The 14573-nt window shown below is 41.9% G+C and overlaps 1 protein-coding gene across 1 annotated transcript in view; it reads right to left on the bottom strand.

Moving 5' to 3' along the window:
* The window catches only part of REXO2 (RNA exonuclease 2), a 139295-nt gene that overhangs the window by 37142 nt on the left and 87580 nt on the right, over positions 1–14573 (bottom strand). Inside the window, 2 exon segments of the mRNA XM_063437082.1 lie at positions 4839–4947; positions 10590–10701. Of these exon segments, the coding sequence (XP_063293152.1) occupies positions 4839–4947; positions 10590–10701 (221 nt within the window).

The following is a 14573-nucleotide window of genomic DNA, read 5'->3' as shown; positions in this document are numbered from 1 at the left end:
CAGCCCCTCTGTGCCTGATTGGTCCCCCGCCCAGCCCCTCTGTGCGTGGTGGTCTCCCCGCCCAGCCCCTCTGTGCGTGGTGGTCTCCCCGCCCAGCCCCTCTGTGCGTGGTGGTCTCCCCGCCCAGCCCCTCTGTGCGTGGTGGTCTCCCCGCCCAGCCCCTCTGTGCGTGGTGGTCTCCCCGCCCAGCCCCTCTGTGCGTGGTGGTCTCCCCGCCCAGCCCCTCTGTGCGTGGTGGTCTCCCCGCCCAGCCCCTCTGTGCGTGGTGGTCTCCCCGCCCAGCCCCTCTGTGCGTGGTGGTCTCCCCGCCCAGCCCCTCTGTGCGTGGTGGTCTCCCCGCCCAGCCCCTCTGTGCGTGGTGGTCTCCCCGCCCAGCCCCTCTGTGCGTGGTGGTCTCCCCGCCCAGCCCCTCTGTGCGTGGTGGTCTCCCCGCCCAGCCCCTCTGTGCGTGGTGGTCTCCCCGCCCAGCCCCTCTGTGCGTGGTGGTCTCCCCGCCCAGCCCCTCTGTGCGTGGTGGTCTCCCGCCGAGCCCATCTCTGCTAACCTCTCTCATTTTCGGTCAGACCGAGGAGAGGTTACAGGAGCTAGATAGCTTGCCTGGTAATCCCAAGTTCCTCTATAGTTGGAAAAAAGGAGGGGGATATTGGAATAAAGACAGGCAAGGAATTGTGGTCAGTAGGTGGTGCCAGTCCACCAAAGGGCATGTACCCGATTAAATGTAGAAATTGAATAATATTTTATACTGGCAGGATGATGTATTTAAACAACTTGGAGGTCCTTGCCTACTAAGCTTTACAGTAATGTACTTTGTATATGGGAAAACAGCGGGGGTAGGAGATAAAAGACTCCTTACAGACTAAAAATCGGTACTTATGCAGAGTAATCAAATGACAACTGTCTTTATTGGATCCTTAATCGCATAGTTGGCCGATAAAACAGTCTCCCTTTATAGCTATTTGCCTACCCAATAATTAAATGGTACCAAGAACAAACATCAATTTCCCATGGAGACACATTTGGCAGCAAACACAAAGGGTAAAAAGCCAGAGTATTGGCTCAATACAGTGTTACAATCATCAACAGTGATACAACTAAAGTAACTCCTTCTTTGCTAAATGTGCAGAGGGAGATATAGATTGGAGACTAACTCCTCTAATATCTATATAATAAAGACTGGAAACTAACTCCTCTGATATCTATCTGGCAGAGAGGCTGTGCATCAGTCCCTAATATCCTCCCAACACCTTCAAGGGTGTTCTAATCTGTGGCTAACTCTAAATTAGAGCAGTTGCTGCCTAATGTGCCATCACACTAACTGTATGGACAGCACTGTATAAAGTGAGAAAATCTCTATTAACCTATAAGGGTCTAAATACCCATAGTGATAAGAAAAGGTGTCCCTACAGTGAGCAGATAAGTGATTAAGTGGAAAATAAAAAAGAGCTAACGCCCGACGCGCGTTTCGGTGTATTAGAACACCTTCGTCAGGGGCTAAGAACTAAATCACCGGAAAAAGTCAGGACTTTTAAACCCCCTGTGACCAATCAGGTATTCGGTTCCTCCTCCGTGGTCAGGTCACATGTTCGGAATCCCGTGACGTCATTCGTGACGTATCGCCCCATGTGATCGTAGCGTCATGTATAACATGCCGCCCTGTGTGACTAGCGGTAGGCGGGGCGAGGGAGGGGCGGTACTCCTAGTCAGTTAGATTGACAAGTTAGGTAGAGTAACCTTGCGTCGATAGTGACGCATTGCCCCACGTGACTGTCCCTGAGAGGGAGGGGTGAGAGAATCTCTGTGGCGGACGTCATTTGATTGACGGCTTCAATTTCAATGTTTGCCGATCATAGGCTGAATAAACTCCATAATGTGAAATATGAAAGTATTTGAATTCCACATATCCTATGATTTAATGATCCATTTACTGTATATTATATTTATTAGTGGGGGAGTAGTTGACAGTATGTGAATATTTATCGCTTTATATTATTAGCTTTATAATATACTGTTTATAATCTCCCATCTCTTAAGAAAGGGGGGTGGGGGTGGGGGGATGGATGAACCATAGGGGATTATGTAAACAAGAAAAATATGATCCTACTCTGCAGAAGTCATCCTATTTGGTGGATGCAATTTTTCATCAAAAATTGCATCTATTCATAGCAGATATGAAAATTATATTAGGGGATTCATATTAATGTTAGTCAGTAGGAGTTTATTATAGGTGGATGATATCCAAAGATAATGCTACACAGAGATTATTAAGGGATTGGGCACAGGGTTTGGGGTTAACTGTGTGTAAAAAGTGGTTAAATAAATTATTTACAGTGAATTATTTACAGTGCTAGAAAAAATATGTATATTTTTACAAGTTGTAGGTCATTATGGATAGAGATCATGTTATAAAGGGAGTGTAAGTAAACCCTTCGTTCAGTCCGTTGGGGGACAGGGTTTTCAAACGATAAATCCAATAGCATTCCCTTTTCCTAATGTGTTGATCCCAGTTTCCCTTCCTTTGGTCCTGTCTAATCAGTTCGATTCCCTGAAATTTCAAGACTGTAGGGTCACCACTATGTACATTCTTTACATGTCTAGAGATGGGGGTCTCTATATGTCTGGTGGTTTTGACAGAGTTGATATGTTCAAGGATTCTTCTTCTGAAGGGGCGGAAGGTTTTTCCCACATAAGATATTGAACATTGACAGGTGATCAAATACACTAAGCCTTTTGAGCTACAATTGAAAAAGGAGCTTGTGTCAAAATGCTGATTTTTGGTACTGTCGGTGAAGGTTTTTGAATCTTTCTTGATGAATTTACATGCCTTACACCTGCCGCATTTATAAGTACCCTTGAGGTTGTTAGATAGCCAATGTGTTGGTGCTGTAGTTCTCTGAAAGTGACTGTGTACTAAAGAGTCTTTGAGATTCTTGCCTCTCCTTGCTACCAGGGCTACCTGTGCCGGGATGATCTCCCTCAGGTGTTCGTCCTGTTTTAGCAGTGGCCAGAATCTATGCATAATCGATCTTACACAGTTCCACCCAGCATCGTAAGTGGCTATACATCTGAGTTGCTTATTGTCTTGTTCCATTAATTTCTTACGTGGAACAGTAAGAAATTAATGTTCCATGCTGGATGGAACTGTGTAAGATCGATTATGCATAGATTCTGGCCACTGCTAAAACAGGACGAACACCTGTATTGAACACACTGTATTGAGCCAATACTCTGGCTTTTTACCCTTTGCGTTTTCTATTGCTGCCAAATGTGTCTCCATGGGAAATTGATGTTTGTTCTTGGTAACCAGACCATAGAAACAAATACCATTTAATTATTGGGTAGGCAAATAGCTACCGATAAAGGGAGACTGTTTTATCGGCCAACTATGCGATTAAGGATCCAATAAAGACAGTTGTCATTTGATTACTCTGCATAAGTACCGATATTTAGTCTGTAAGGAGTCTTATCTCCTACCCCCGCTGTTTCCCCATATACAAAGTACATTACTGTAAGGCTTAGTAGGCAAGGACCTCCAAGTTGTTTAAATACATCATCCTGCCAGTATAAAATATTATTCAATTTCGAGGTTACAGGAGCGCCTTTTCCCCAGTCTGTATGTTGTGCAGGCCTGCATTAAAAACAAAATATTCAAGAATATAGGTAATCTGTGGGATAACAGGTTGTTGATCAAAGGAGAAATCTGACATTTCAATTAAAGAAAGAAAGAAGAAGAGAAAAAAAATGGATGATTTAATGGCAAATTTTGAATGACATTATAGTTTTATTTTTTCTTTCGGATCAACAGTAACAGAGCCGTGTAATAAGCTGGACTTTAGTATTTTCATTAGCTACAATATAACTATAACTGTCAATCAACAATCAACCTGTTCCTGTACGTGTTAAAGCGGCACTGTCATGCAGAGTTTACCTTTCCCCAATTGCTTCCTCTTCTCTCCCTCTCTAGGTTCTTCTTTTCTTACTAACTGTTCTAGTTTTTTTTTTTAAAACACAAGACAAAGTAGGGACTACTTTGTTTTATGTATTTTTCCAATGATTGACCAGCTTTGACCCAGAGCAGGAGCTCGATTTCCTGTGGTCAAAGCAATTTTCCCACAATACTCACTTCTCCTCATGTGTTTTTGTGTTGCTTCATTCGCCGTTCGAACGCCGGGGAACTACCGAACTTTGTCCTAACAGAATGAGAACAGTTTGTCCATTTGTGTTAAGACGCAATTCGGTACTTTTTCTTCGGTTCGAAATTTAATCTTGCAGCCGCTTAGTAGAGAGCTCCCTAATTCCAACAGTATTAGGGAACCATCTACAAAAAGGCTCAAAGACCCCCCAAAAATTGTATTAATGCGAAGTAAAGATTAGCCATACTAGGCACCTTAAAGTACTCTGTCAAAAAGTTTATTTTTAAAATTAATTCACAGACCACTGAAAACAAAATGCAAGCACTGAATATTTAGATTTTCTTCTTTTTTTAACAATATTTTCATAGAATAAACTATAAAAAAAAGTGCAGTCAAAATAAGTGACATTATTAGAAGTCAACCGCACATCCAACCAAATTGCCTGATAAAGAGTTCTTTGTGCCTCAGGCAGAATTTAAAATGAATAACAATCTTAATTCTTCTGCGTTCAAAATTGCCTTTGATAGAAAGATCACAGTGCTTATTTTCTTAAGCTAGAAAACTGTAATAATGATGATTGTTATTCCACCACCTCAACAACTTAAATATAATTATTAAGCCTGGGTGAAACCAAGTGTTATCCATATAAGCAGATAAGCATCTGACACAGCTTTGTCCAGTTAAGGGAAGTCTATTTAAGAAATGTACCTGCAAAGTTCTTTCACTGTGCTTACATCGATGATTCGGTAATGCAAGTGTTTCATAAATTGTGGCATGTATTTATCCAGAAATTTCTTATCTGCATGCACAGAATTTCCTGGAGAAAAAACAATTTAAGTATAGGTTATTAAATATCTTAAACAGACTCAAATGGTGGCTATTTCCAAACACTTTATAATACTTCGTATTAAAAGCAAATGTAAGACCTTATGAGGTTATAAGTATTCTATTTATTAATAATATAACTTGTGCTGTATAATTCTGAAATAAAAGTTTTTCTTAATGGAATGTCAAGCAATAATCTAGCTTTCACGTAATGCATTTCTTAGCATTTAGTTATTGTCTGTATACCACTTTCTTCATGCAGAGTTATTTTCTAAAGTGAGAATTCAAAGTGAATTACAAATTCAAGATTAAAATAACCAAACTGGAAATATTCTGAGTCTGCTATGCTTCCTATTCAGATATTTTGGTCTTAAAGGGATTTTATAGTGTTATAAATAAAAAACTGTACTCTTAACACGTTAGTCTGGTTCCCCATATAAAGGGTTAAAAAAAAATAAAAATAATAACTATAGTCACTTACCCGATTCCAGCGCCTATGTTACATAGTTACATAGGCTTAAAAGAGAGACAAGTGTCCATCAAATTCAGCCTTCCTCAACAAACTAGGAAAAAAAAATCCATATTGACCCCAGAACGGCAGTCAGATTTATCCTTGGATCAAGAAGCTATTACCCTACAGTTGAAAAATTATATAATTAAATATTAAGATTTTGCAAGTATGCATCTAGTTGCTGTTTAAACATCTGTGCGGACTCTGATAAAACCACTTTTTCAAGCATGTCCCTCGGTGCTTGGTAAGCGCTCCCCCTCCTCTAACATCATGATGGGGGGACCCAATATGCAAGCATGGCGAGCGCCGTGTGCGCATTAGGCCTGCCCCATGGGAAAACATTGCCTCAATGCTTTCCTGTGGGATTTTCACAGAAGCTGGGTGTCCTCATGCAGAGTGTAAGAATGTCCAGCGTCGTTTAAGGGACTAAGTGTTCCCTTGAATCCCGGAAGCGCCTCTACTGGTTGTGTAATAGACAGTCTTAGTCCTGCCAGGTAATCATTGCAGTTTCTAAAAAGCTGCAATGATTTAAATTGCAGAACTAAGTGGGACAGTGACACTGCACCTAGACCACTTCAAGGAGTTTAAATGTTCTGGGTGGCTAATAATGTACCTTTAAATTTAAATTCACAGTGAATTCACTTTTCGAATTCTCACTTTACAGGATTATTTACTAAAGTGAAAATCCAAAGTGAGTTTAAAATTTAAGGTCAAAATAACCAAACTGGAAAAATTCTCTAAATCAGTTATGCTGTCACTTCAGCTACTTTGGCCTTGAAATTGAAAATTCTTGTTTTAATATTTTTGATAATCTTTTCAAAATATTTAAGATTATAAAAAATATTATATACCGCATATACTCGAGTATAAGCCGAGTTTTTTAGCACATTTTCTGTGCTAAAAAACCCCATCTCGGCTTATACTCGAGTCAATGTCTGTATTATGGCAATTTACATTGCCATAATACAGACAATGGGGCTGTGGGGGCTGCAGAGATCTTACTTACCTCTTACTTACCGCCGTCCGTTCAGCACCTCGGTCAGCTCCCAGTGTAAATCTCGCTAGAGCCGCGGCTCTCGCGAGACTTACACTGGGAGCTGACAGAGGGAGCTGAACGGACGGCGCAGAGGAGGAGAGAGCTGACAGGAGCTGCAGGAAAGGTAAGTAAAAAAAAAAAAGATAGTAATAATAAAAAAAAAAATTATTAAATAATAAATAATAATAAAAAATAAATAATAATTAAATTAAATAAATAAAAATAATAATAAATAATAATAATAAAAAAATTAAAATAATAAAAATAAAAAAAAATTGCCCACCCCCCACCAAGGCTCTGCAACACACACACACACCACTCATACACACACGCTGCACTCATACACACACGCTGCACTCATACACTCACACTGCACTCATACACTCACACTGCACTCATACACACACACTGCACTCATACACACACACTGCACTCATACACACACACTGCACTCATACACACACACTGCATTCATACACACACGCTGCACTCATACACACGCTGCACTCATACACACGCTGCACTCATACACACGCTGCACTCATACACACGCTGCACTCATACACACGCTGCACTCATACACACGCTGCACTCATACACACGCTGCATTCATACACACACGCTGCACTCATACACACACGCTGCACTCATACACACATGCTGCACTCATACACACACGCTGCACTCATACACACACGCTGCACTCACACACACGCTGCACTCATACACTCACACTGCATTCATACACACACACTGCATTCATACACACTCACTGCATTCATTATACACACACTGTAAATAAATATTCATTTAATATATTTTTTTTAGGATCTAATTTTATTTAGAAATTTACCAGTAGCTGCTGCATTTCTCAACCTAGTCTTATACTCGAGTCAATAAGTTTTCCCATTTTTGGGGGGTAAAATTAGGGGCCTCGGCTTATACTCGAGTATATACGGTATATGTAAATTTTTTACATTTGTTATATTTTTTTTATATATGATCGATTTTCTGGTATTTTAATATTTAAAAAAAAATGTTGGGGAGGCGGGGCTTGCAGCGGAGCAGAGCGGTCGCACTCACTGAGAGCTCCCCGACACGAACCGCAAACAAAACGGTTACTAAGGCGATTCTCGACGTCCACCCGGGCTCAAACCCCCACTCCCGACCCGGGATCAGCCATGGGGCGCAAACATAAAAAAACCCGAGCGGATAAAGACCCGACTACCCATGATATCGGTGAACTTTTCCGGCGCTCGCACAAGCCCGCATGGGACAAGATGGCGGCGGGAGAGGATGGATACTCACTCTCATCCGATGACTTCTCCATAGACCCCAGAGAAGGTATGGCACAAGCTCCTCCACCTAACTCCAAGCCCTCACATACCCCTGCAGAGGACCCTGTCACGGCCACAATACTTAAGAGCATGCTGGCAGAGCTCAGAACCAACCTAGCAGCAGACATGGCCGGTATAAAAGAGGCAATGGAGGGGGTCACGACTAGGGTCCTGAAGCTTGAGGCCTCAACCACCTCCCAAGAAGCTAGGATAGCGTCCCTGGAACAGGCACTAAATGAAGTGCAATCACAACACAGCATTTCAAACAACAGGATAAACACCTTTGAGGACCAAAGAAGGCGTTATAATCTCAAGATCCGAGGCATCCCGGACTCAATAGGCCAGACGGACGTGCCGCACTTCGTCAGGCGCCTGCTGGCCGATTTACTGCCACCCAAACAGGCAAAAGCAGTGCGACTAGACGGTTTGTTCAGACTGCCGAAGCCCGCAACGGCGCCAGCCACGGCACACACCGACCTAATTATCCGTTTTCAAAACCTGCAGGACAGAGCCCAGCTGCTGGCGGCCGCAAGGGGGAAAACCCCTCTAACATTTGAGGGAGCCACGCTGTCCCTCTTTCAGGACCTAACTAAAGGCACCATAGGGTGGCGTAAGTCCATGCAGCCACTCTTACAACACCTCAGGAAAAAGAACATACAGTATAAATGGGGGACGCCGAACATGGTCACTTTCACCCATCTGGATACCACGTATCGAGCTCGGAGCTACCCTGAACTGGACTCTCAACTGCGCACAGCAGGCCTACTGTCACCTCCACGCGACGAAAACTCGGACCTTGCCCGACTGGATCTAGCCACTGTGACGGACTTTGTCCCAAGAGCACCCACCCGACCGCCGCACAAGTGAAAGATACCCTGAGGGACACTGTAACAATCCCCCAAGATATGGCCTCCTGCCCAAGATGAACCCGCTCTACTTCATTGAGAACTTACACATGGGCACCACCCAAGTTCCTCCTCCCTAAAGAATTATTTTGTTAAACAGAGTTGACTTTTTCTAGCACACCAATAACCCATATAGGTTTCCCCGATGCAGGTTTTCCGCATAGACAGCGACACTCGCACCCTACACCAGGGGCACACACAATCACAACCAGGCTCACAAATAACCACATCTGCATTTCACTTACCTCCATACACAAACATGGAAGACACGGCTCAAGCATATCCATGGCGACAGGTCAATGTCTACTCCTAAAAGTTGAAGCTTGATGCATTACAGGTGTCTTTTCAGGCTCCTCATACTAGTCTGTGTTTAGCATGACATGCAACCACTCACTCATGGCTTGGGCAGCCAAATAGAGGTATCTAACCACATTATTAGACAGCCTAACAAGAGCCTACTGTAATCAAGAAAGTACATATCTACTGCCTCTTCATGCACTAATGCTGTCGTTAAATGTATAACATAGACAGGTAGTACTTACCAGATTTAAGCCCGTTAGTGATGCACACTGTCACACTAAAGGTACTCATTGTTGGTTAATTTTTGAATGCCACTTCAGGTACCGACCGGAGGAAATCTACCTCGATTGTATAGCTTAAAGTATAATCCTAGTTATTAAGCTTAATGATCTTACATGTCTCATCTCTAGGATGAACTCTCTCACTCTGATGGAATAACTGTTTAGATAAGCTTGGAAATTATGTTAGCACTCAGTAACTAAACTACAGCAACAGTTATAATTAACCTGCCATACTATGTGAAGTTTAATCGACTATTACTCTCTTATCACAAAAATTGTGCAGAATATTCCACATGCCAACCAACTGTTAAATGTCTGTTTACATGCTTGTCCTAGCCGTTGGGGCTTGATGAGCCCACATGTTGTATTTTCATGCACGCTAAAAATAAAGAATTTAAAAAAAAAAAATGTTTACAGTAAGAACTAGAAGGATATGGAATTCTATGCCTGAAGAGGTGGTTTTATCAGAGTCGATACAGATGTCTAAACAGCGATTGGATAAATACTTGCAAAAACATAACATACAGGGATATCATTTTCAAATTAGTGGGGTAGTAGCTGCTTGATCCCAGGAGATATCTGACTGCTATTTTGGGGTCAAGAAGGAATTTGTTCCTAGTTTGTTGCAAAATTGGAAGCGCTACAGACTGGGTTTTTTTTTGCCTTCTTTTGTATCAACAGCAAAAACATATGTGAGGAAGGCTGAACTTGGACGCAAGTCTCTTTTCCGCTATGTAACTTATAAAACTTACACATTAAGAATTTAAATTGGAACATATAGCTCCAGTTCAAGCTCATTCAGAGAGCCTGGACTTACACTTCAAGTGTCATTATAAAATATATATATATATTTTAAGTAAAAAAAACTGAGTTGGTGCATCATTGTTGACACTTACAAGACAAGTTAGCAGCTGTTTTATCTCATGCTGCATGCAACTGCAGACAGGTCACTCTGGATTTGCAAGTTCTCACTCCAATACTATAACCATTTCAATAAGCTGAGCACAGCAGCTTTTATAGACTTATATAATTTGTTTAAAATTCAAAGACTGAAATCATTTTAGAACTCCGCAAAAAAAGGATCTAATTTTACATGTGTAGCATTTCCATTTTTATATGGACTACCATGTATTGCTCACCTGTGTGGTACAGGGTTAATGCTAGGCTACAAACTAATAATGTATATACAATCATGCACCACTACCCAAATGAAAAACAAGCAGAGAAGCAAAATGAAAAAAACAAACAAAAACCAAACACTTGCCTGCTAGAGGGCAAAGACCAGGTGGAGTATGTTGCCGGATGAAAGAGAGAAATTCATATTCTGCTTGTTGTAAAGTTATGTGACTTTCTTGAACAGCTCGAGTAAGGCCAGACTAAAATGGGGAAAAAAAAACTAAATAAATAAATATATATATACACACACATACACATACATATACACACGCACACACACACACACAGAGTTAAGAATATACAATGTATCTAATATATTTTATCCTAGGTCACCCGGAGATAGATTATAGAATGCGTGTTCCACTTGGATAACCAGTTTTTATTCTCCTGTCAAGTAGGCAGGTAAGGTTTTGCGTAGATTTTTTTGAAGACAACATAAAGTACTTATTTTTCAGTGTGACTGTTCTTCTTAGAAGATTACACTTGGGTGTGTGGGAAAATGCAGAATTTCCGAGACTAACCAGTCTGTTGACATGATGAACTCGGATACTATCAAACAACCTCATTAGTGAAGTATGAGTTTGACTTTATACTGTTTTACCCAAGCGCACATTAGGTTACGTTTGGCTCTTTTCTTAATAGCACAATGTGGACTAATCTGTTCCTAATTTATTGAAGGAATGAATAAATGAAGATGTTTGTGATATACCGCCTCTTTGAATTTCAGATTATATACTGTATATTGCAAAAACATAATCTAGTGCTCTACCTCATGATTATTTTTAATCAAACACCAACTGAATTAATTAAGAAGTCAAAATCCTGGGCACTCTTAGCCATTGAATAAACTGCTGGATCAGCATACAGCTTCTGCAGCTCTACATATACCACTTGCTGGTTCAGACGAGGCACCTGGTAAGAGGTAAAACAGTTAGCCTTTTTATTAAGGAAAGGTGCCATGGTATTCCTGGAAATATAATCAGCTCTGCGGAATACGTTGGTGCTATATAAATGCTAATAATAATCCAATAAGGACATTTTTTCAAGTCTATCTCCCTTCCAATCAACCAGGTATTGGAGCCAACCCAGAATGAACCAGGAATCAAGAACAAACTGAATTTAATATTCCTCCTTACCCTCAATCTGGACAGAGGATGGAGGGATAACACGTCAGGGGCTTCGACAAGTACACGTGGAACGTATTAGGAATACCACAAGATTAACGCGCCTAATGACTTTGTACAGATCCACGATTGCATGGAAAAGACTTTTAAGCTTAAATGTTTAGTACTTAGTCAGACCTTATCATCCATTTGGTAAACCGGAGCAGCACGCCTATGCTTATCTGCGTGTTTCTTGTAAAGACTGGATTTGTGTGTCAGGATGTGTAGTGCATGATCCCATGTTTTCCTTAGGTTTTCAGTGTGTTCATCAACCAAAAACATTCCCTTTGAAGGAAATGTGGAGGGAAGAACAAGAGGATGAAAACCATAAGTAAGAAAGAAATGACTGCATTGAGTGGAATCACAAACCACATTATGTGCAAATTCAACTCAGGGAAATCAAGCCAACCCAATTGTCCTGATGTGCAGAAATAAAACATCAAGTATTGTTCCAACTTTTGATTGGTAGGTTGTGCTGCCTCATTAGATTGAGGATAAGCCGACGATAAACATTTTGATGCCAATATGTGCACAGAAAGCCCTTTAGAATCAGTAAACAAATTGGGTAACTATCTTATATTATTTCCATGGGTATGTCATGCACACTAAAGGTTTCCTTTGCAACTATTTCAGCCAATTCAGGTGACAGGGATAACTTTGTGAAGGGAATAAAGTGAGCCATTTTAGAAAACCTATTACTGTTACAATGACAGTTTTATTATCTGAAATACCGTATATACTCGAATATAAGCCGACCCGAATATAAGCCGAGGCCCCTAATTTTACCCAAAAAAACTGGGAAAATGTATTGACTCGAGTATAAGACTAGGGTGGGAAATGCAGCAGCTACTGGTAAATTTCTAGATAAAACTAGATCCTAAAAAAATTATATTTATTGAATATTTATTTACAGTGTGTGTATATAATGAATGCAGTGTGTGCGTATGAGTGCAGTGTGTGCGTATGAGTGCAGTGTGTGTGCGTATGAGTGCAGTGTGTGTGCGTATGAGTGCAGTGTGTGTGCGTATGAGTGCAGTGTGTGTGCGTATGAGTGCAGTGTGTGTGCGTGTGAGTGCAATGTGTGTGCGTATGAGTGCAGTGTGTGTGTGTGCAGTGTGTGTGTGTGTGAGTGCGTGCAGTGTGTGTGTGTGTGAGTGCAGTGTGTGTATATGAATGAAGTGTGTGTGTGTGTGATGCAGTGTGTGTTTGTGTATGTGTTGGTGGGGGTGGGCATTTTGATTATTGTTATTTTATTAATTATTATTTTAATCATTTTTTTGTTCTATTATTATTTATTTTATTTATTATAATTTTTTTTGATATATTGCTATTTTTTTTATTTTTTTATATAATTATTATTATTTTTAATATTTTATTATTATATTTATTTTTTTCGTCCCCCCCTCCCTGCTTGATACATGGCAGGGAGGGGGGCTCTCCTTCCCTGGTGGTCCAGTGGCATTGGCAGTTCAGTGGGGGGGGAGGGGGCTGGCAGAGCTGTTAATTACCTCTCCTGCAGCTCCTGTCAGCTCCCTCCTCCTCCGTGCCGGTCCGGTCAGCTCACACTGTAAGTCTCACGAGAGCCGCACTATGACCCCGCGGCTCTCGCGAGACTTACACTGGGAGCTGACAGAGGTGCTGAACGGACCAGCGCGGAGGAGAAGGGAGCTGACAGGAGCTGCAGGAGAGGTAAGAGCTCGCTGCCAGCCCCCAGTCTGTATTATGCCAATGTAAATTGCCATAATACAGACACTGACTCGAGTATAAGCCGAGTTGGGGTTTTTCAGCACAAAAAATGTGCTGAAAAACTCGGCTTATACTTGAGTATATACGGTAGGTATATAAACAATAAAATGAATTGCTTTGCCAACACATGGTTCGTTTGGCAAGTCTAATAGTTGTAACAAATCACAAAGAAAGGTATGGGGTAGTTTGGTTTCTGCACAAATTGCACAGGCCGTAACAGTCTCCGATGTCCTTCTGTAAAAACGACGACCAGAATTCAGTAGCTACTAGAGAGTAGGTTTTTGTGACAGACCCTCTGATCGCCTACGCCGGATACATGTCTCCTCAAACCTCCACATGCTCTAAAAAGACTATAAACACTATAGACAAGCACTAAAACCCATGTCTCCCAGCCCAGTGCCCCAGGCTGCCTTTCCTCCGCCGGGGGTGGGGGGGGGGGGGGGGGGGGAGTGCACAACCTTAAATCATCCGGGAACTCTAAAGTGTATCACAGAGTCAACGAGATCCGCTAAAACATTAACTAGAGTACTCTCGGTCCCAGAACCCTCAATCTGGTTGCTTTTTGGATTGTTAACAGAGGAGGTGGAGAGAGCTTAGAGGAGCTCCATGTACCCACCGGGGAACTCTACCGAGCACTCTGGAACACTGTGTCGGATCAGAGGCTAGGCGCATCGCAAAGAACTTTTTACCTACATCTAATTCGGGCTAGCCATATCAGATCCGGGTGTTTTTTGGACAGAATGGGTGCTCCAGAGAGACCTTTCCAGTGAAATTTTGGGTGTTTTATGTATTGCGCACGCTGTATTCGAGGGATAATAAATTTAACCGAGGGCTAACTCAATTATCTCCTAGACAGAGAGGCGCCTGGGCGGGCATGAGTTGCTATGAATGGAGAACCCATGCTAGAGGTCTGGGTATAAATTTGTGTGCTTTACTCAATAAAAACTGTTATTTTTCACCCTTCACCAAGTCTCGGCTAGTGATTGGGTGAGACAGCGATACTTCTTGCAGAAGAGTATAATCACTGGGGGGCGGAGCTTAACCGCCGACGAAGATGGCCGCGTTGTAGGAGAGCTCCGTGGCGGCAATACAATTAACAGCGCACATTAGGGGCAATACCGCACAAGGACACCCGAAAACTGACCTCCGCAACCCCGACCCAC

This window comes from Pelobates fuscus, chromosome 11 (assembly GCF_036172605.1).
Source record: "Pelobates fuscus isolate aPelFus1 chromosome 11, aPelFus1.pri, whole genome shotgun sequence".
Lineage (NCBI taxonomy): Eukaryota > Metazoa > Chordata > Amphibia > Anura > Pelobatidae > Pelobates > Pelobates fuscus.
The sequence above is the reverse complement of the archived record's forward strand: the minus strand, read 5'-3'. Positions and strand labels throughout refer to the sequence as shown.